Genomic DNA, 24,175 nt, shown 5'->3' with positions numbered 1-24,175 from the left:
TTAGTGTAGGACCTGTAATTTCATTAAAAAAAACAAACTGTAATTTTTTAAAAGAAAATACATAATTAAGGCATCCCCTGAAGTCAAGGTGTATTTTCCCCCTAAAGTCAAGGGTGTATTTACTTAATGATTTAGCATATAGTCAAACATTTTACAAGTTACGCATTTTAATTTATTAAGTTTTAGAACTATATTTTTACTTTCTCCCTCTTAAGAAAATGTCTACTTTATCCTTTTCTTTTTATATCCCTTACTTTGTTATCTTTCCTTCTTTACTCATTTCAGCACCAAATACATATGCACTTCAGGCACAATAAAGTAATTTTCCTTCAATAAGCCTTTTCACTTTGTTACAATGCTCCCACGTAGACGGTTTCTCAATTCTCAGTTATCCGAGGGATGAAGTATCTGCAAAATACATTTCAATATCCAAATCAGGTCTTAGAGCTAAGCGAAAAATGAACGCAATAAATGAGAATGAGTGGGTATTGGATCCGTGGACTTTGTTCATAATTACCATTTTGGTTAATCTTAGATTAATTATCATTAGGGTGACAATTATACAAATATTGTTTATTATTATACCTTTGCTACCTATCATGAATTAAAGTGCTCGATCACTTGGTTGTCTAAGTGACTGAATACTTCATGGTCATATCCTGAGTCGAATCCCCTCATGTATTTGAATCCTTATGTGCATATTCCAGAGGCTAACTATGCTTTTGGACACTCGACAGTTCAACTGTTTTGACTGTCCGAGAACTCCTAATTATCCTCAACTATTCGGTAGTACAAATATTCCTGGTATAACATACATGGGCAGCTGATACATAATCATTTTAACTTAAGTAATAATATCAAATTCGAATAGGAAATATATAATTGTATTAAATATATTTTAATATAATGCAGTAAAAAAATATTTTACTATAATAATTACATCAACTCAATAAAGTTCTTTTCCATAAAAAAATATTTACCAAACTTTTATTATATTTTATTCATTTTTTTTAGGATCAAACGGTGCAAAACTTTTCTTTCTTCTTTACACCTTGTAGAGACAGGAAATGAGACATGTTTGTCATTTTCCTTTTACCAGCTGTGAAAAACGTAGGGAAGAAAAAAAGGTGGTCGGGCACAGCTGGAGTTCAAAAACGGCTCAGAAAATCACAGAAAAGGCAAGGTGCAATGCAATTCGTTTTCTGTTTATTTTTTTATTTCAACGAAAAAAAAAACAGTAATGACGTGTCCAAGATCTTCGTTGGCCTTTTTCTTTTCACCTCCTACCCTTTATGTTCCTCGCAACAGCAAACACAGCGATCCCTCGCTCGCTTCATCATTCTTCTATGCACTCTCATTCATCTTCCTTCAACAACCCCTTCATCATCTTCTTCTTCTTTTTCTTCTCTCAATCCAACATGTTCAACTACCTTCTCTCCCTCTAACGATGGACCACTCAGGTACCTTCTTCCTGCATCTTCCACCCCTCCCTTCTATTGGAATCTCATATGCCCCATTTCAGATTTTGATCCAAAATCTCTTTTTGATGTGTTTTCTCGCCTTTTCAGCTCCCTCCTTCAGTTGGGTCACTCTCTATTTTCGTTCTGGGAACTCTTATCTGGTTTACTTGATTAACACTGTAATTTTATGAGATAAATAAATAAATAGAATAAATAAAATGTGTGCTTTGTTCTTGGAATGGCACATTAGATTCTGTGAGGTTTGCTTTTTTTAGTGGAAATGATGAAAGGATGGAGAGATTCACTTGGGTTTTATCTGTGCTTGGGTTTGCTTAATTTTGATCTAGAGGTGGATTTCTTTTTTGTGAATGCATATGATAATAGGAGAGGAAACAGTGTATGCACTGACTGATCCAATCACGAACCGCCATGAACTATAAGTTTGTTAACTTTTACAAGGTTCACAATGTAGGACTGTGTTTAGTTTCAGGGTGGGAATAATCAGAATTGATTTTGACAGCGGTCAAACTTGATTTTATAAAAATATAGTGCATGTTTAGATTTCGACTGGGAGAGCTCAAAAATACTTTTTTGTCCCCCCAAAGCGACAAATTCTTCCTTCATTTTGTGCTATGGAATTCACAATTGTGCATTGGAATTCAAAGTTGTATATTGGAATTCACAAAAGTACTTTCCTAACTTTAATCCAAATATAGCCGTAGATGTTTTGATTATTGCTAGGTAAAATTGATTTTGCTTCAAAACCTCTTTTACTAGAAGTGGTAGTGCATGTTTGGGTAACAGTTGAAAATGGACGTTGGAACAAAAAGTAGCTTTTGCCTTGTGTTGGAAAATTCACACTAAGTTTTATAGCAAACTTGCTTTAAGGGTAAAAACATCTAAACATAAATCACTTCACTTGAAAATCGATTTTACAATATCAAATTTCATTCAAAATCAATTTTGCAAACACTCATCCAACACCCTAAGTTTTTATACACTGGTAGTGCATAGAGCAAAATGTGATAACGCTTTTGAATGAATTTATGGTGATTCGAACAGTTATATTGGTGTGACTTAGTGATTTGCAGTTTCACTTGCTGTGATATGTCTATATTTGAAGTACAGGTCATTGATTTTTGGCTCTGTTGTTGCTTTTTCCTTGTTCAATAGATCCATTGATTTGATAGTTGCAAAGGAAAAGATACGACCATGCAGATTCATTACCATTGGTTTGATTCTGAAGCTAAAATACGGTTGTTATCTAATTGTATATCCAGTCTCTATTGCAATTGATAAGCCACTTTCAAGGTGTTATCATCTTGCTGACACTGGAGACTTTGGTCTGAGTGAATAGATAAATTGGTCACAAGTTTGCAAGATGCCATATTATATACAGAGACTTTATAGGCTATGCAATGCATCCTTTTCACCTGATGGACCTGTGTCAGAAGAGGCCATTGAGAAAGTTCGTGAGAAGTTAGGTATATTTCTTTTGACTTGTTTATCTTGCTTATAGATTCATTTTATTTATCGTCAACTTTGTAGAATGCTTGATGCCTAATGATGAATGGAAATTTTGTAGGCAGACGAGAATAAGTAGTGTGGGATCATTGATTGTTCTATACTCTGTCAAAATAATTATGAAGTTCAAACTTTTTCTCTTCTCTCCTTTTTTCCTCCTAATCACTTATCTCTCTGCTTTCATTGAAACCAGTTTAGGGTATTTATCATTTTGAAGGAGTCAATGGCTCAAGGTTAAATTTTGAGGGACAGTACAGTAAGCCTGCTTCTAGTCTTTTTTATTCTTTGTACTTTTAAGGGTAGAATATGGGTCAAACTTTTCTCTGTTTTAGGATGAATTAAGAATTGAAGCTCTTGTGGTAAACCCCATTTTTATCTGTCATTTATAAATTTACTTGCTGATTATCCGTTAATGGTTCATGGAACAAATTGTCCTTCTGAAATATATTCTTATGCTGGTCAACTGTTTACCCATCATTTTTTTTTGTGTAAAATTTGTATCGTCAATTTAGATACTGGATTCTAATGTGGACTCGCTTATGATTTTGAGGAGAGGAAAAGAAAGAAGAATTTATCATAAGTTGTATATTCAAATTGTGTGTTGTCAAGCCTGCTATTTTCCTTCATCTTGAGATATGGTTGCATGCTTTATGGTGAATGATATATTGTCACTTCATACTTTAAATACCTTTATGATTTTCTATCTTAGATGACCTTGATCTTGCCGCCCAATAGTTTTTACGTCTAACTGATATTTTATTAATATCCTAACATAACATTTTTTCAGAAAAAATCAAGCCATCAGATGTAGGTCTTGAACAAGAGGCACAAGTGGTTCAGAATTGGTCCGGTTCAATGCTTGAACGTAATGGGAGCCATCAATCTTTGCCACCTATCAAATATTTGCATTTGCATGAAAGTGATTCCTTCTCTGTAAGTAAAGTCTCAAAACTCCAGATCACATTTATTCAGTCAGAATTTTTTGTAAATTTGGGCCTTAAGTTGGCTATACCAACAGAAGCTTGATTTACTTTATCTTTTGCAGATAGGAATTTTTTGCATGCCCCCCTCTTCTATCATTCCTCTCCATAATCATCCTGGAATGACAGTGTTGAGCAAGCTGTTATATGGCTCAATGTATGTTAAATCCTATGATTGGATTGATGCACCTGGATCCACTGATCCATCCGAAGGTCTGTTTATCTATAACTTCATATAATTTTAATGATTCTCAATCCATTTTCTAATGCTCTGTATTTACATGGGAATGTGGTATGCCCTTCCTTGCCTTTGCCTTAAATGCATTTTCAAAAGAACACTAACACCATCCTCATTGAGGTAGACGAGATGGTAGCTTTGTACTAGGCATCACCAAAATACCCCACTCCAATATCGGACAAATAAGATAAAAAAAAGGAGTATAATTAATTGAGAAATCAATATGTGACATATGACCATCGTTGATCATATTATATTCTATTATTCAAAACTATCAAAAACATGTTGTGAACCCCTTTATACGCACAATATGACATTCTTGTTGCTAAAAAGGATTGTTATCTGAATCAATTAACCCAAAGCCCATCTTTGATTTTCAAAAATAAAAAGTATATAAATAATATATCAAACAAAGGATTGGAAAATAAACATTGCTCTAGAATGTTCCCAATCCTTGTTATATATTAATGTGACTTCAATTCCATCATAATTACGTTTAACTTTCCTAAAATAGCCTAATAAAACCCCTAAAAATATTCTGAGATCGTGTTAAAATTATCTAAAATAAATATATAATTATAGTTGAAATCTTCCAGTCCATATAAAAGCCTAAAATAATATTTTTAATATATGAAGATCTTGTAAATCTTCTATAATTTGTTCTCCATGGTTTAACTTTTAAGTGAATAGACGTATTACATGTGCAATTTTTACTGTGTGTGGGTCAATAATTTATGGAATGCAATTTGGATAGAACAGATCTATCCCAATAAAATTAGGTCCTTCTCAAAATTGAGTTGTTGGATTTGTGGGTTTAAAATTTCCTTGTGAAACACTTCATAAGGGAAATATATTTGAATATGAATGACTTCTGATCCTTTATTTTGCATGTCATCTTCTACATGTTGGATGATTTCATTGATAGACCAAGTCTTTTTGGAATTAATTTCTAGAAGAAAAACTGGTTATTGTTAAAGATCTACAATTTTTTCTATCTTCCACTATTAAACCTTGATTGGTTTATTCAATATCATCATGTTGAACATCGTTGATAGGAGGAGAATTTCAATCTACATATGTTTCATCTTCTAAATTACTTGTGTCACTTCAAAACATTTCTTTTGACAAATCTTAAAGTATAAACAATAACTTGTCCAGTTCTTCTCAATGCCTTATTCTGACTAATTTGGATTATCGGTTATTATCAATTGACCTAGGACAGAAGTGTCAAAGGAAAAAGATATCATATGGGGGTTAAGAATTTTTCTATAAGTTGACCAGAAAGTCCCGGAAACAGTCTCTCTGCTTGTGGGAGTAAGGCTGTGTACATTACTGCAGATTTCTTGGTAGAAATTCTGGAATAGAAAACAAGGAAATTGTTGGTCTCCTAGGGAAGCATGGTTTGAATCCTCGAGAGAGGCACCCATATATAGTGTCTGACTGTAGTGTACTACAAGCAGTAGTCTCCTAGGGAAGATCCTTGTGGGGAACCTAAAAAAATCAAGATATACCTGTTAGCATTAGTTTGCCAGTCTTTTGTGTCACTTGATATTCATGGTTTGGTTCTTTCTGGACAGTGTCGAAAGAAATTTGCTACCGTCACATTTGACCATTTGATAGAGAAACATGTTGTGTATGGAAAGATATCATGCATAGTAATGAACTAAATTGATTATTTTTGTAATGTTATCATTTTCCATTCTGCGACTAAACTGAACCAGAAAAAAATGGTAGTCTTAATTAAAGCTTAATTTTGATTGTGACCGTGTTTATGAATGCTTGATGTGATCCCTTCAGTAGTCCATCCAATTTGTAGGTTTAGAGTTCAGTATGGAAAAATTCCATTTATGCTGTTTTGAGGGGAAACTAGTTCTCCAAACTCTATTCAGACAAATACAGTTGTCCAACTTGACAGGGAGAGGAGTTCATTTAAAAAGATTGTTTCTTTTTTCTTCTTTCAAATTCTTCTATTTGAAAGTTTGTTTCAGTCTATCTGTTACCGGAATAGTTGTAAGCATCTGTCCATCCCTGGACCCCACAATAGTGGGAAAGCTGTGCACTTGGCCACTATCTTTTTTAATATTTAAGTTAGTGATAACCAGAAAATGAGGTAAAAGGTTAATCTTTATCTTTATTGCTAAACAATCACTCTGCCCTAGTATCTATGTAACACAAAGCAGATATCACGGAAACAACTACTACAGAGAATTCTCTCCCTTCCCCGTGTATGAGAGACCTGAACACTGCTCTCAATTTCAACTCCAAAACCAAAGAGTGATCTCTAGTCTGATCTTCCTATTATATATATACACTGTCACCTCTTCTCTAAATAACTACCTAACTGTGACTGGCTCACTCTTAATTGTGGGGTCTGCTAATAATTAGTTTCTTGAAGGTTAGCATAAATCTTTGCTGTGAAGTTGTGTTTATGGAAAGATTGGAATACCTTCAAGCTTTACTTGATACTCCCTGGTTTTCCCACAACCACTATCTCACTGCTTTACTATTATCTCAAGCAGTGTATAATCTACACAACTATCCCAGTGCAGAATGACCATATTTACTTTTTGAATATTATTGTTACCATAATAGTTCAGATTCTATTGTCACAATGATATCAACTCAACCAAGCCCGGGGGTCTTGTCAAATTCAATTACACTAAACATGCAAAATTCCAAATGCAAAGTGAAACTTTTCTTCAACTCTGGTCCATAATAGACCAGGCAGAATCATTGCATGCATATGAACCTTATATGGATAAAATCAAGCTAATTATTTATATAGTGGTGTGATATATTACAAGGAACTTATGTTCTGCTTCTGCATTATGGACAAATTCCCTTATTTTGAACTTCCTATCTCTTTCTCCCTCCTTTTGAATCGGTAAAGATTAATAACCTTTTTTTTTAATTCTCCTGACAACAAAATTTGTGAATCTGTGATTGACAGCTAGACCTGCAAAGCTTGTCAAAGATACTGAGATGACAGCGCTGATTCCCACAACAGTTCTCTATCCCACCAGCGGAGGAAACATCCATTGTTTCAGCGCTATAACTCCATGTGCAATCTTTGACATATTGTCTCCCCCCTACTCTTCAGACCATGGAAGACACTGCACCTACTTCCGGAGATCCCAACGGAAAGATCTTCCAGGTAATCCGATTTATTTTCATCGCCGGTTCTTACAGCACTTGTGAATTTCTGTTCAGTTAACCATTAGCACACCATTGTCATCATTCATTTCCACTGCAGTTAATGTTCTGTTGAACGGAGTGACGGTTTCTGAAGTGACTTGGTTGGAAGATTTCCAACCTCCTGATGACTTTGTGATCCGGAAAGGGCAGTACAGGGGTCCAGTTATTAGAACTTGAAAATTTTATTGTTTGATGTGTCTTACTACACCAAAAGGAAATTGGCTTATGTTTAGGTTACAACAAAGGAAACTGTGGAATGTGGAATAATTATATTCTTTGTCTATGTCCTTTAGGCATTGGAGTATGTACATAATAATGCATTAGTGTAATTATTTACAGACCTCAGCTTAATCCATTAGAATAGTTAACTGTATGTTGAAATAGTACTTCCCCGTGGCCATATCAAAATTTGTTTTCGTGGAGAATAAGAGGGTATTGTGACTTGGTCCAGAGTTCTTGTTACATTGTGTTATTTTCAGGCTCCACATAAGTTAAAATCAGCTTTTGGAGAAGTTAATATGAAAAAGTTTATATATACATTTCATACATAAGCTAATTTTAGTTTATAAAAAAACTTGTTTAATTTTTTTGTCAGTGTTTATTCAAAAACTTATCCAAATATGACTTAAATCATTAAGGGTATTTTTATAAGAATTTATTTTCAGTTTTTTTTAAGTTATAATATAAGTACTCCTATACGTGCTTGAGAACATTTATAAAAATAGTTCATGACATGTTTTGAGTTATTTCCAATTTATTTTATTCAGTTTTTTAAGGTAGTTTATGAAATAGTTTATAATATTTTTGAAAATAGTTTTTTTAAAATAGCTTAATCTTATTTTCTTTGATTATAAAAATGGATTCTAATTAAGCTATTTATTCAAATAGATCTTAAATACCATCTTTGGTCTTTTTATATAAAAAAATAAATGGTAGTATTTTTTTGTTTTAATTATAGGAAACAGATAATCATTTTTAAATGGATTACTTCCTCTATTTCTAATTATAAGACTCTTTTTAGAAATTTGTTTTTCCTTTATATAAGATCTTTTTTTAATTTTTAGATATTCATTAATTATATTTTCTTCTACACACCCTTGATTATTCTTTTTTTGAAACGTTAATGAGAAAGAATTAAGTGGATAGAGACATGAGAAAAAAAATATGTTTGAAATGATAGTACAAATAATTGATAGATTTAATGTGATTAACTAAATTAAATACTTTTGTTAATGAGCGTGAATTAGTTGAAATAGTCTTATAGTTAAGAACCGATAGAGTAATTGTTAATTTTTTATACTCTTAATTTATTGTGAATTTTAAACATTTATGTTTCATGAATTTATTATATATAACCATCTGCTAAACCAATTAATTCACCTAATGAATATAGTTCAATTGATAACACACGTTAGGTTTATCGAGAAAATTTGAGTTTAATTAGGGGTGGGAAAATGGGCTTAGGTCCATGGATGGGCTTGCGGTCCACACGGGCTATGGACTAATTTTTTTAAAAAAATTCATGGCTATATAGAATTTTAGGCCCACTATGCATGATCTACGGGCTATGCAAGTTAGGCTCATGGGTTGATCCGCAAACCCACAACCACCAGTTAAGCCAAACTCAAACTCAATTAATCCTAAAAGTTCAGTCAAAAATTTCTTTGCATTTATGTTGAAAATTTATTTTGTTGTGTTAAAACTTTTGTAATTAAGTATTTGTTAGAGATTTATTAAGATTTTTAAATATATATATATATATATATATATATATATATAATTGAGTGTAATTGACTATTTTTTTAAGAGAAAAAATATATTTATTTTAAAATTACAATTTTTTAAGAAAAAATAGGCCAATATTTTAAATCCGTGTAAGAGTACGGGACAGACTGGTCCAATCTGTTGCCAAGGACTTATGTGGACGGGTTTTACACGGGATGGACCGGTCTGCTTACCCACTCCTAAGTTTAATTCCCGCAAAATACATTCTTAGAAAAGAGTGACAAGTCTGATTAAACTTTGACCGAGAATTAATCTCATAATCAGGTCGATGTTTGTAATAATATTGAATTAGTTTTAATTTAACAATTGAGATACTACAAAATTTGATAAATACGTCAAAATGGATTAAACCTGGTAGGAACATGTTTTTCTTGCCCAAACAACTTGGGTTTGGTTAAGCAGTTCAATCCTTTAGGTTTTCACAAGGACTGTCACTCATCTAGAAACACAGTTCTCAAGAGACTAAGCAAGGTCCCAAGCTTTGATTCCCCTCATCTAAAAAATTGGCAACTAAGGTCCGAATCAAGTTTGGCACTAGTTTTAGGCAGGTTAGAAATTCTATCTCTAGAACTATTGGTGAGGAGTTCATTTCATCGAGTTTGAAAGTCTATAAATAGGCGCGAACCTACTGAAGCTCATAGTAAATCAATCTCAAAGTATTTTTGAACTATTTCTTAAAATCAAACTGGCAAATTTCTATTCTAATTAAAAGTCCTATCAACATGGTTTTACACCTCTTCATCCACGGCTTCCACATCCTACACAACGTCTACCACCTCTTCATCCGCTGGTTCCATCACCTTGGCAACCGCTATCACCTTCGTCACGACCGTGACTGCCATCATGCTTGAAACTTTCGTTGTCATCATTATAGACGAAAATATGATTATTAAAATAAGATTTAAATGCCCTTTTAATCATTTTTGTTCTTGTATTTATAAAATTATTTTTTGTGTTTGATCTTTATAAATTATATTTTTTTTTTAGTTTTTAAAACACTTTAGATAATATTTTAATAGTAAAAAATATTATTTAATGTACTATTAAAAAAATATAATTATTAAATAAGATTTAAATATCTTTTTAGTCATTATAATTTATTATTTATTATTTTTGTTCTTTTAGAATTATTTTTTATTTTTTATTTTTGTAAATTATATTTATTTTATTTTTAGTTCATAAAACACTTTATATAGTATTTTAAACAGTAAAAAAATATTATTTAATGCGCTATAAGGATAAATAAAATAAAATAATCATAATCTGTAATAATTAAAAAAAATAATTTTACAACAAGAAAAATGAAAAAAACACTAAATTTTATTGCACACATAAAAAAAATTAAGCTTTAAAATAACATATGGAGGTTCAATGGAATTGGCTTTCGTAGTTTATTGTGAACTTTTCGTTTGTAAGTCGTGGGAGTGGGTTAAATCTAATGGATTGAGTACTTCTTGACTCCTGTTCCTATCATTAGCTACCTTAATAAATAAATAATTTTTCTTGATAAGAAAAAGTAATAGAAAGCACGAAATTACTTCGTGTATATATATATATATATACACGTTAAGGCTTTGGAGGACCATATTGACCAGTAGAGTTTATTTCATGCACGTGTAGCTAGCCTCATGTTTAAATGTTTGACTTTGGAATTCAAATTAATTGACCTGGAGATTATTATGAATTGCATTTCATCAATCAGTAGGTGAGATTTTATACTTTTGTAGCCAATCAAACAAATCCATTCAAATGCTATGTTTGCTTCGTCCTTCAATTTTCTCTCTGTTGTTGAGTATTCCCATAAATCTCACTTGCCATATATTAACTTTTTCAAATTCCCACTGTCAAGAGAAAGAGAAGGAAAAGAAGCGTTGCTCCATAGGGTCAACATTGCTTGGTTGACTCGGGATTTGAGGGAAATAGAATTCTGTCGAGTTGGGTTGGGATTGGAGGTAAAGATTATTCAAACTAGATAGTCTCTCCAGTTGAATCAGTTTGAATTTTTTTTCTTAATTTATAGGTTTGACCTTAATTGATGTAACTTGGTTGAATTCAAGTTGAGTTGAGTCTCAAACGATTAAAATGAAAACAAAAATAGGAAATAAGGGAATGAAAAAATTGGATGTCGCCCATTATACACCAAATACTCCATTAATATATCAAATATTGATCAATTATTAATACTAATATCTTACTCAATGCAATGACACTGAGTAAAAAATAGAAATTATTTTATCTTCAAACAAGTAAATTAATTGACATTGGATTATTTCAGTTTTATCAAAAATCTTAAATTTGAATCTTAAATATGCAAAATATTTAAAGAAAATATTTTGTCATTTATAATACTCTTATCTGATTGATAAAAATAGTGTTTACAATACATGCAACAGAATAAAATGATCTATTTTAGATTTAAAATATACTTTCACAATAAATAAAAAATTAAAAAATGATCCTAGATATAAACTCTTAAAGCATAAAAAGTATTTCAATTTTGAGAAGACCTACATGTGTATCTTTACCAAGAGTTAATCTTAACTCAAACTCTTAACGATTGAAACAATATATATTTAAACTAAACACCTTGATATTTTTCGGTCAATGTGTCAATAGAAAAGGGAATACATGATTTTATAAGTGTACCAGAATGCCATCTTATAGCCCATGAGATGTAATTTCTAATTTTATCTTTTATTTTTGGTAGAAATCTTATCTAATAAAGCAAATAAGACAATGAAATAGATATGGATGACAACAAAATTGATAACACTACTCTCTCTTAAATGTCTATTACTTAAGAATGTATCTCATTAAAACATTACTAGGAAAAACCTAGTGAATTAAAAAAAGTACATCAGCCTTCAATATATTATCACTTGTCTCATTAAAAATGTTGTTAGGTGTAATAATTCATTGTTGTTACATGAAACTAGGAACTAACTTAAGCAGAAGACACACACACACACACATCAACGAAGTATCCAAAGACAGATAACGTGCTTTCACGTCTAGATACGCTTATCAACGAAGTATCCAAAGACACAAGACCACCTCCTATCCATTTGCTCCCGACATTCGTCAAATACAGGATTATCATAAGCATAAACTACACGTGCAACAAATGCAAGAGTAAGCTTACAAAAAAAATATACTAAAATAGGATAAAGGTTAACAATTAAACATGATCTACTATCATCACAAATTTAAGAATCCAAATAACAAAGAATATCATAACAATCATCAGTTCATCAATCATCATATCAAGATTCAATTATCATACACCAACATCATCATCAATCACTCAATCATCATCACCATGATTTATCCATCAAACATCATCATCACCAGTCCATCAATCATTAACACCAAAGACAAACTTGACTCCTTGGAGATTTCACCTTTTGAGCGATTAACTCAAGTTCATCCCTTAACATAGTTAGACTTTGATCATTCAGGGAGAGTTGAATTAACCTTGTAGCGGAAGTGTGATTTTATCAAAAATGGATGAACCTGGGTAGATGCTTACCTCAGTAAGGCTTGCAAAGACCTTACTACTACTACTACTATTCATCCAATATACATTGAAGAGTCACTAAACCTTTTGGGAAATAGTTCTCAACACTCTGACATGCCATTCAAAGTTAAAAAAGGGTGATACTAAAAAAGATATCCCACTAAGTGAAACCCTTGGGTCATTTTAGTGAGGCGGAGTTCTAGCATGGAACTCACTATCCCAAGTATATCACTTCCAACAACAACAAAAATTTCCCAAAGGATATAATTAACTCATTTTCACACATATGGATGGTTCTCAAAACAAGATTATCATCCATAATAATCATATGTCATATTTCATTATCAACGCATTCACCTCGTCAAACAACATCCATATCATCATCAAGAAATCAATCAACACAACTCAAGACATTCATTAATTAACATAAATATCTCATCATCAATATAATTCATTTCATCAACAATTCAATCCATTCATCATAATTCAATCCTTCATCAACTCATCATGCATATCTCATTCAACATGTTATCAAATCATTATTCATAACTTGTTCAATTCATCATTCATATCATCCTCACCAATCATGAACTCTCGCATAGTTCATCTAAACATCATAAGACTTTTCACACCACGAGTTCTCATAATCAAACACCAATCTCAACATATGAATATGAATTACATGAGAATAACAGCATGTATCAACTCCATTCATTTCATTTAAGGTTCAAATATACCTCAAGAAGTATTTAAGATTGAATTTCAATTGAAATGCACCAAAGGAAATTTGACAAGCGTTCACGCTTAAGTCTAGATTTATCTACGCTTAAACTTGGTCACACTTAAGCTTAGGTTCATCTATGCTTAAGCCTAATCACGCTTAAGCTTATATTCACCCTAGCTTAAGTCAAAATTCAAGAATCACATTTTTTATAGGCATTTTCACTTAAGTGAAAATCGCCTTTGGCTTAAGCGTAAACGTCTACAGAACTTCGAATTTATTGATTAAAACCTCAAATGACTCCTAAATAAAACCCAAATTAAATCACACATCATAATCAAATTACACATCATATACCATACATACAAAGCATTCCACACCCAAAAATAACATTTCAAAGTAAAACTTCCTTCACCTCTACAAACTAAGGATCTAACTTTGAGAAGAAGGAAGGAAGAAAGGGTGAGACTTTAGGTCAAAGATGGAAGCTTTATCCCCCCTTACACAATAGCTTTACACCATCCATACCACTCAAACCCCAAAAACCAACAAAAGTTACTCCAAAACCATGAAAATGAACACTTTTATGAACTTTCAATAATGTTCATGGAGGGAAAACGAAAATAAAAGATGAGATGAGAAAGAGGAAGGTTCCTTACTACTAAACAAGCCCTCAAACTCAACTAAAGCACTACCTCAAGGTCCATTGAGCAAAGGAATCAAGGTCTCAAGCTCTCCAATGGATGATTGTCTTGGAGAGGAAGAAAAGAGTGAAATGAGAGTATTTTGAGTGTTATGTTTATTCTTTGAATCAATAGTGTTGAGTTTATGACTCTCCGTCTTCTTTCTATTTGCATCCCACTACTTCTTAAACTCACCAACTCCATTCTATATCACTCGAGGCCCGTTCATCTTAGCCCAAACACCCTAAAACTTACTTTCCCACCCAAACAAGGTTTTTTACATATGTAAACAAAACATACATACAAGTATCACACACCAACGTCTCACAATTAATTAATAACATCGCTTAAATTAAATTTAATTACTCTTGCAATCTAATTAAAAACACTTAATCAAGCATTATGAAAATCACAATGTTGCACCAAGAAAACCTAGTGGGACAAAACTATGGCTAAAGGAAAAAGAGTGTAGAATGTATCTATTTTTCCCCTTATGCAAACAATCATTTTTAAGTTAATGAAATCTTGTGAGTTGATTGCTCAAAAGTCTTCCTTGACAATGTTTATATCACCATCCCTTTGAAGATCATGAGTAAAAATATAATCATCATTTTTTCAACTGAGCAATACATGTAACACTATCTTCACATATAATTGTTGATGTCATTTTTTAAAGATAAACTACAAATTTTTTGTACATGTTGAAATAACCTACATATAATTATTTTCACAAATAACCTACATCTGCATAGCCAATTAGATATAACTTCGAAAATTTTGAATAAAATGAGTCAATATTCATTGTCCCTCTAAGATAACAAATTTTTAACTTAAATACTAATGGTTGCTTTGAGTATCTTAAATAAGACAAGACAAATTCAGAAACATGAAGAATGTGTGAAGTTTTTCAAGACATAGATTCAATATTAGAAGCAAGACTATTAGAGGGAAAACCATTTAGAAGTTGAAAAGGTAATCATGTGTTCTGAGTCAAAGTGAAAATATTGGAAGCTCTGTATGATCAAAGGCATGATGTTGGAGGTCGCTTAAGTTAAATGGTAGATATCAGAAGTTACACAACATGACTTAAGGTTCACCAAAAGTTGTGTTGTAGAGGTGGTTCATGAAGACCAACATGTCTCACCATCTAGAAGCACACATAATTGAAGACATGCGTAAATGTTTGGAACCACTGATTCTGAAGTTGAGCTTCTCATTATCCATATAATTCATAATCAAAGGAACTCAAAGAAGATATCGTGTCATAGTCAATGAACAAGCAATTGGTAGAATGAAGATATAATCACATTGCAATATAGTTACAAAGTATCTAAAGATATGTTGTAGAACAATCTCGAGAAACTCCTTCATGATTCAAATTTGAAAATCATGAGAACCACGAAGACCAACAACTAACACCAACGGATCCTTCATTGAATACATTTCAAATTCAAAATGTGTAACTTAGGGAAAATTGGATTCATAACTCTATTTTTTAGTGAACTTGTATATAGTGAATTCCATTTAAGCTTAAATACAACTTTGGTTTCCCTTATTTTGTCAAATCCACCAATTTTGATCATTCTATTTCAAAAGAGACTTTGATCCTCCTATTTTAAAAATCTAAAATTTTTTTTCAATTCTCAATTTTGTTTACATTTATTTTTTATGTCTTAGATTTTAATTAATTAAATAATTTCTCGACGGCATCTTAAATGAATATGTTAGAATTAAGATTCAATAAAATAAAAATAAATAAAATAAAACATATACAAAATTAAGAATTATACAAAATAAGTGGACTAAATTATATTTAAACCCTTTCATATATTTAAAGATTTTTTAAGATATACTATATTTTTTTTCTGAATTTGTATGATTTGTTTTATATTTGTTTAAAGTAACAAGTTTATAGGTTATAATATTTTTTATGATTAGATTATTACTACTGAAACTAGTAAATTATTAGTTAATAATTCACGCGATTTAATTAGTTTAACTAGTGATTCAATCATTCAATGCCGTTATCGAGTCGTGTATGAGAATGACATTTGCCAGACTATAAAACATAGGAATGATTCGACTCCATAATCGTAGGAATCTATTCCTTCCGGTTAGTCTTTAAAGGCTCGGATAAGTATTATTGTCATCCTAACGGGTCCTTATCATTGTTATTATTGTGATTATTGCTTTTGCAATTATTTATTTCTACCAAATCTATTTCGTATATGTTTTCACTATTATTAGATGAGTCGGTCTTACTTACCATCCGTACATATGTATGCGACACGATCGCAGTACTTACCTGCTAATTGCCATATTCTCGATTTTCGATGCCCAACGCGTATGCGGTTAAATTAAAATAAATTTTGTCTGAATTGTTTCGTACTAGAGTGTAAGAATTTTTATTTATTTTTAAATGTATTGTTTAACTTACATTTTTCTACGTAAAGTTTAACTTACATGTTAAATTGTAAATGTTAAATTGTAAAAAAAGAAAATTGTATCAGCAAATTTATGTTATATAATATATATTTTTGTACCTTAATTATTAAAAGAATGATTTATAGTCTAAATCTTCTTATATTGGCATTGGATTTTAAAATACAAACCTCTTTCTCATGATGAAATATACACACCTTTTTTAATTGTGGCTACAAGTCATTTCAACTTTTTTTTTTCTTTTTTCTCTTTTAAGCTGAAGCTCGTGTCTTATAGCTGATACTATTTGCTTTGTGCCATGGATGGTTTCTTTTCCTTCTCATAGGTTGCACTTTGCAGAACAAATAAAGTAATCACATGATTTTTCATTGCGGTATATTCCCAATCTCAGCCAACCAAATTAAACGCGTAAAGATCAAAATTAAAGAAGAAGGAGGAGGAGGCACCGGAATTACATGAATTCAAAAAATAAAGTGGACCCCATATGTTAGCTAAGCTCGTACCCTCGCTGATTGAACACGTAAAATAAAGTTCGGGGGATTTTTCTTTTCTTTCCTTTTAGGTACCATTTTATAAAGTGAAACGAAAATAAAATAAAATAAAATAAAATAATTTTTTGAATTAAATAAAATATAAAAATATGTTTAATCTCATTTTATTGTTTATTTCTTTTTTTTTCGTTCTCTTTTTTTGTAAATGAATGGAACTTTAAAGATCTTTTATCATCCGGGGCCCTGCTACTGTCAAAAGAAAAAAAAAATCTTTTATCATCAATACAGATTTTACATTTTTTTGGGCACCTTTCAATCTTTCATGGTCATAGCAGCCTGGCTTGGCTTTCTCTACCTTCCCCTTCACATGATCTCACACCAGGTGGCCCCTTAAATAAATGTTCAAAATCCTGCATGAACCTTAAAATAGTCACAAGTAACGAACGAACACTTTTTTTTATGCATATTTAAATAATTTTTCAAATTTAATTCGTTCCAAAAATTACAACATTAACAATAATAATAATAATAATAATAATAATAACAATATTATTATTATTATTATTATATACAGTACTATACATTAGAATTTGAAATTTCTAATTTTAAAAGTGAATTTCTTAGTCTCTTCAATTTTTAATTAGAGATTACTAATATTGTTTATTCTCTCTTTCACGAATTATCTCTATAATTAACAAAAAAATATTCGTCAATAATCTCAATTTACTTTTTTCTTATATTTAGTTGTATATTTAATTTTTTGAACTATTTATTTATTTTAATTTAAAAATAACCTTGTATCATATTTCAAACTATCTACTAGTATAAATCTAAAGCATAAGACATATTTAAAACTATTTGTTTATCATAAATTATAATCATAATTATAATTATGTATAAATAAATATTTATTTTGTAACATACACGAAATAAAATGAGTCCTATTACATTAAATATGAACAAAATTATCTTTCATAAAAGATATTTATACTATTATTAAATATTAAATATATAGATATAAGTAAATAGAAATGGATTTGCATATTGCAGTGTAAGCTGGTAAGTTCAGTTTCTGCTTGCAGCCAACCAAGCAGCAATAAACACAAACTTACAAACTGGTTTATTCTCAAACTTTCTCTCTCTCTCGCTTCATTCTCCCTTCTTCTTGCGTAAAGATATACGAAGCTTCCTCTTCTTCTCTGAGGGTGTACCTTTGGTTCATTGAAGGTTTTTCCTTCACCAACTTTCCAGAGGAAGAAAGTGCCTTGATTTCCGAACCTGCTCGTTTTATTACCGAGGTTCTTTTCTTTTTCACAATCTCTTTCTCTTTCCGTGTGTCGGTGTTTCTTGTGTTTGGTTGGTGAAGATGAATGGTATAGTGGGGTATTTTTGTTTGGTCGGAAAACGTGCAAAAAATAATATCTTTTTTAAGTTGTTTTTGAGAGTGCCTTTCATCAAATTCAAAACTTTCATTCACCCTTTTTCTTGTTTAATAAAGTGACTTTATAAGAAGAAAAAAAAACACAATTGAACAGACGGTCTTTGCTCTAAGTAATCAAAATCTTCCTTTTCTCTGGTTAGTGTGTGTTCTTCTTCAAAGTGGTCAGGTTTGGTTTGATTGTGATTTGAGAATTGGGTAGGATGCTGTGCTTTCAAATCTAAGATTTTTTATTCTTCCATCTTGATCTTGAAGACTTTTTTAGCTATGCAATTTGAATTTTGAAGTACTGTTAGCATTTTTTTAATTGAATAAGATAAGGGTGGAATTTTGTCGTATTTGCCAATTTTGAATGCTTCCTATTGAGCCAAATGGGTTTGTTTGACCTCTGTTGAATAGTCTTCTTTCAATTTTCAGCTCCATGTAATACAATTTGCTTGATTTTGTTCCTTCCTTCCTCCTTAATGAGATGGATAAGAGGAATCCGGTTTATGTCAGAATTCATATATATCAGTAGATGGTGATTCAAAAACATGATTGAATTATTATGTTTGAGAAGCTTATAACTAAAACTTGTTTCCATCTTGTACAAAGCTAGTGGGATAGCATCCAATCCAATGCTATCATATGGCAATTGTGATTTACTGGGAAGTAGATTGAACCTAACGATATGAAAAACCTTGAAAGCTATATCATCATTTAGGCGATGGCTCGTTAATTGAACTTTCGGTCAATGTTCAATCGTTGTTTTGTTTTCCATATTCAAATCGAAATTGTGAACCATTTAGAGTTGATTTTGGGTTCTGTTGTTCTGTACGGTATATTTTTAATATACAGAATGCCTTGAGATTATCTCCTTTAGTCAACTTCATGTTTCACTTCTAGTATGTAATAAGTAAAGAATTGACATACGCAAAAATGCCAGTCTGTTCTTGGTATGTGGTCCATGCATATGAAAATGTCAAGTTTGAGTTTCAATTTGATTTATTTATTTGGTGAAGGAGTTCCAATTTGATTTGACTTTAGGGTTTCGCAGACACCAAATACATGATACTAAAAACTCTAATGGAAGAAAAGCAGTTAGATTTTAATCAGCCTCTTTTATCGGTAAGGCGAATCTCGTCAACAGCGGCCTCTGAAAATGACTATAAAAGAAAACCTGATAAACCAGTACCCAAACGACCTCCTCTTCCTTTTTACAAATCAGAGTTAAAATCGGGTCCAGTGACTAACCCTGGAACTGTTCCTTTTGTATGGGAGAAGACTCCTGGAAGACCTAAGAATGAAAGCAAACAACAAACACAGGCTGTTGAACGTCCATCCGTTGCTCCGAAGCTTCCACCTGGGAGGGTTTTGAAAGTTGAACAGCAAGATTCCGATAAAGTTCCTAAAGGTGCATCCGTTACTCAATCCAGAACAGGAAGCAGTGTTTCAGATTCTCCGCGTACTGCATCTCTAGATAATAAAGTGACAAAACATGAAATCCCCCAAGTAATTGAGGAAAAAGCAAGTTCTGTTTCAAATGATGAGGATGAGAACTATCTAGATGCTCTTGATACACTTTCTAGAACTGAATCATTCTTCATGAGCTGTAGCGTGAGTGGTTTGAGTGAATGGGATGGTCCAGATGTCCAACCATCAGGAAATTTTTCAACAGACCAACAGACACGTGATTTCATGATTGGCAGGTTCTTGCCTGCAGCAAAGGCAATGGCTTCTGAAACACCTCAAATTCAACACAACTCTAGGAAGTCGCTTGTTACACAAGAACAACTGAAACAGGCAAGGAAAGTAGAAAGTGGAGCAAATTCCCGTCCCCTTAATCCGAAATGGCAAAAGGTTTTGCCACATTATGCTCAAGATATTGGTAGGGAAGAAAGCGAAGATGAAAGTGATGATCATGATGGATATGAAAACTATGCACCCAAAGTTTGTGGGCTGTTTCCTCGGTTCTGCCTTTTGAATCCAGTTCCAGGATTAAGAATGGAGGGTAGGATTCCAAGTTCTACAGTTCATGGAGTGCAGGGTAAATCAATTACTTCTCACAGAAGAACTGCAAAAGAGGTATTAATTTGTCCCTACCTAATACCTACCTTTATTTTGTTTTTGTTATTATTTCACTTTAGGCTTTATTATCATTTTGTTCACCTTTTTTCTTTTGCAGCATGGTAGAACTGCTACTTATGGGAAAAAGTCTGTAAACTCCCAATCTGGCTATACAGAAGAGAGAGATTTTCTGAGTACTGCAGAAAAATCTAAGCATGATATTGATCCACATCGCAGAGCTTGCAGCAAATCATTAGCCTCTGAGAGAACTGAATTTGAATCAAGTTGTGAAAGCCCTGTTATTGAGAAAACTCTATATGTAGATTCTGTACATAAGGTCAAAACTTCAATTTCATGTTCTTCAGACACCAATCTCAGAGGGGATGATTTTGATACTCTAAGAAAAGACACTGACCTTGATAAAAACCTTTCTATTGATTTTTCTATTGAGGATAGCAAACACTTGGGAATTGTGGATGAGAAGGCAGTATCAGAACCTGAAATTTCAGCTTCTCTTGATTCATCTCTCCTGGTTTGTTCTGATAATTCAAATGACAATATGCAAATGGAAATGAAAAATCATTCCAACAAAATATGCCCAGAAAAGCAAGAATTGACAAAGCCTGATTACCAAGGAAGTAACCTAGATCATGATTTGGTTGCGATTTCAAGTCCAGAAATGGTTGCATGGGAGAAAATAGAGTCTGAAAGCAAAGGTTTTAGCAGTAAGGAAAGTTCTAATGGCCTAATCAAGAATCCTATTGCATGGAGAAACAGGAAATTTGCTAGTGATTTGAAATTTGATTCAATGTGCCAACAAGCTACCAAATTGGTTGATCAAGAATGCACTCTCAGATCTAGCGAGGATCCTAGAACTTTGGCTAGCTCGAAGGTGGTAGGTGACAGAAAGATCAACTTAGAAAGTCAATTGCAGATGAAGTTGGGCCATGGAAAGACTTCAAATGCAAGCTCGTTGAAGCTTCCTCTTGCCCTTCCTTCACCAAAAGCTCCTTCAGAGTCTTGGCTTAAGCGCACTTTACCGACAGTTTCCTCGAAGAATATATCTTTACGGTTGAATCTTGCTACCCACTATCATGCACCAACTCAAACACCCAAGACAGCATTACCGGATCCTAAGTGGGAAAGAATTGTTAAATCTTCTGAAGTTAATCATGGGCATCTTCAGTTTGCTCAGGTAATTTAGTAAATTGTATCAAATGTCAATCATTTGGTATAAACTATAATGTCATAATGTGGTATCTTCATGCTTATATTCCTTTAATTTCTTTCAGGAACTACTTCCACCCATTCCAGAAGCATGAATTTTCTAGAGATATCAGGTCATTGGTAATTTGATTTTCTTGCTAAAATGTGCCACGTTTTCTTAGTGTAATTATTTGTTCTTAGGATTTTCATTCTACAGTTTGGTCTCCCTTTAGCTTTTTTATATATACATGAGATGGTATACTATTCAAAAGTGTAAATCACAGTTTTGTCTTATAAATGTAATAAGTTGTTTCAAGTAAAATTTATCATTGTAATAATATCAGGGCAAAAGACCTTTTGCCTAAAAAAATGTTTCTTAAGAAGATACTGCAAAGAATAAATTTGTAGTGATGATTATGGCTATTGGTGGTCCTCCTTCAATTTTCTTCAACTGTATGTAGAGTAAACACCTTTTACTATCGATGCGTCATGAAAATAAAATATTATAGACAGTGATCCATGTGATTAGCTGTCAAAATTATTACTGTGCCAATAATTCTAAAAAAATTGGATTTGCTTCAGCAATGGCTAATCTAACATCAACCTTGTGCACAGCTTTTAATTGATTCATGAGGCGAAGATCTTAATTCCAATTTTATGTGGCAGCAGAGTTTTTCTTCGACAATGTGACCCAACTAGCTTGGATACCAAAAAGAAGACAAAAGGACAATAAGATCTGAAAATATGATCAAATCCATGTAAACAATTAAGACGGCATTTGAATGGCATTAGGATCTTTGGAACACAAAATATTCGCGTGTATTCCAAGCGCTCTAGACAATAAAAGTAAAAAGTAGTTAAAAATCAAGTTAAGTAAGCTAAATAATTAAAATTAACTAAGGACGTTAAAGTTGGCTTGGATAGAGTAAGTTTGAGCGTTGTGAGGGGTGAATGAGACTTGAATGTTCTTAGTTGTTTACTCCACGTTGTGAGAGGCCAACTTTTGCTTTTCTACAAATGTATATGATGCATGTTCTTAGTTGTTTACTCCACAAAATCATCAATCCATGATTATGATGATTATGTATTTGAAAAGCATTTGAGACTTGGATGATAATGAGGAGCTTGTGGATCACCAAGTGAGCCAAAATTGATAGAAAATGAAATCGTTAATGATTGTGGAAATAAACTATTGATGAGGCTGTTTTTTTATGTCTGTCTGATATACTGTTGATAAGGGTATATGTAAAAGCATAGAAAAATAGAGGAAACTTTGCAGATTTTTCAAAGAGATTACGGAACTTTAGGATAGAATATAGATATCTTGAAAATTGAAATAGAATAGGAACATGCATGATGTACATTTGTGGTGAGAGGAGTGGAAAAATATAACTGATACACATCATATACATTTAAATCCCAAGACTTAACCACGAATCCCTACAAATAAAAGAGTTTGAAATTTTTAAAAGAATTAAAATTGAATGAATTTTCAAAAATTTATTCTATCTTTTTTAAGGGTATTTATTTAACAATCATAGACTGAAGTCACACTAAAAAGCCCACATGACATGTACATTGTTTACCAAAGCCTTTAAAATAGAGTAAAATCTGATGTAATATTTAAAAATTAACAAAATAAAAAACCTTCTAATCAAAACATTTATATTAATTATGAAACTTCCACAAAAATGAGGGGGACCTTGACTAACACATAGGTCCAGCCCTGGTAAACACCCACATAAGTACCAATAACATTGATGAGTGACCTCTTACAATAACACTGGAGGAATTATAATTTGAATAAAACAAATATAAATTTATCAATTTTGTACTGTTCATTGATAGACGTACACGCACTGTCTATTCCAATGTTTTAAAATATAAATGAAATACACGAGTAGAGTAACAATTACATTTTTTTATAAGAATTTCTAACATTCGCTCATTCCGATAATGATATTAATTGTGTTTATTTTTCGGTCAAATATGCTCCAAATAAACGTTTAAGAAAAATTAACAATTTATTATTTTTCGTAATGCGTTGTTTTGAAACACGTGCCCATATAATAAAATGATAAAACAAACATTGTCTGCAACTTTCAAACTCATGCATAATTGTTTCATACATGTGTTAATAAGAATAAGCGTTCAACTTCCTTTTAAGAAAAATAAAAATTGGCTCAACTTATAAATTGAGCTCTATAAACAATGGTATGCTATTATATGAGTAGATCTTTAATATATAAGCAATCAATTTTTAGACATTAAAATTTTTTCAAAATTAATTTATATTCATCATTTTTATTTATTTTTTTCTTCTTATCACATCACCTATTATACTTATATTTTTTTTATCTTTCCTTTCTTTCTCATTAGGCATCAAATACTACTAACATTTGGAAGTCCAAATATTATTCTTGATGCACATATATTTATTACAAGTCTT

General features: G+C 31.8%; 2 protein-coding genes and 1 long non-coding RNA gene across 9 annotated transcripts; 2 read left to right on the top strand and 1 right to left on the bottom strand.

The window, feature by feature from the left end:
• LOC106795407 (uncharacterized) lies at nt 1–1,005 on the bottom strand. Its single transcript, XR_001383842.3, has 2 exons — nt 586–1,005; nt 1–408 (listed from the first exon to the last, which is right to left on the bottom strand). It is a non-coding gene; the product is annotated as an uncharacterized lncRNA (long non-coding RNA).
• A 242-nt stretch (nt 1,006–1,247) lies between these two features.
• Nucleotides 1,248–7,847, top strand: LOC100808252 (plant cysteine oxidase 4). 5 transcript variants are annotated; one of them, XM_014764881.3, is made up of 7 exons: nt 1,248–1,460; nt 2,634–2,716; nt 2,818–2,944; nt 3,772–3,917; nt 4,030–4,177; nt 7,153–7,356; nt 7,456–7,847. In XM_014764881.3, exons 3-7 carry the CDS (start codon nt 2,842–2,844, stop codon nt 7,572–7,574), a joined length of 720 nt encoding a protein of 239 aa, XP_014620367.1. In that variant the 5' UTR covers nt 1,248–1,460; nt 2,634–2,716; nt 2,818–2,841; the 3' UTR covers nt 7,575–7,847. The 5 variants fall into 5 exon arrangements, with proteins under 5 accessions (XP_014620367.1, XP_040863072.1, XP_040863070.1 ...); XM_041007138.1 differs by lacking the exon at nt 2,634–2,716 and having other exon boundaries at nt 1,250–1,460; nt 2,741–2,944; XM_041007136.1 differs by having other exon boundaries at nt 1,250–1,460; nt 2,634–2,944.
• Nucleotides 7,848–18,072: 10,225 nt separating this feature from the next.
• Nucleotides 18,073–22,149, top strand: LOC100808447 (uncharacterized). 3 transcript variants are annotated; one of them, XM_006593053.3, is made up of 4 exons: nt 18,073–18,334; nt 19,738–20,538; nt 20,639–21,715; nt 21,813–22,149. In XM_006593053.3, the coding sequence occupies exons 2-4, from the start codon at nt 20,059–20,061 to the stop codon at nt 21,840–21,842; spliced, it is 1,587 nt and encodes a 528-aa protein (XP_006593116.3). In that variant the 5' UTR covers nt 18,073–18,334; nt 19,738–20,058; the 3' UTR covers nt 21,843–22,149. The 3 variants fall into 3 exon arrangements, with proteins under 3 accessions (XP_006593116.3, XP_014620365.2, XP_014620364.2); XM_014764879.2 differs by having other exon boundaries at nt 19,511–20,538; XM_014764878.2 differs by having other exon boundaries at nt 19,501–20,538.
• The last annotated feature ends 2,026 nt before the right edge of the window (nt 22,150–24,175 follow it).

This window comes from Glycine max, chromosome 12 (assembly GCF_000004515.6).
Source record: "Glycine max cultivar Williams 82 chromosome 12, Glycine_max_v4.0, whole genome shotgun sequence".
Classification (NCBI taxonomy): Eukaryota; Viridiplantae; Streptophyta; class Magnoliopsida; order Fabales; family Fabaceae; genus Glycine; species Glycine max.
This window is presented reverse-complemented; position numbering and strand designations above follow the sequence as displayed.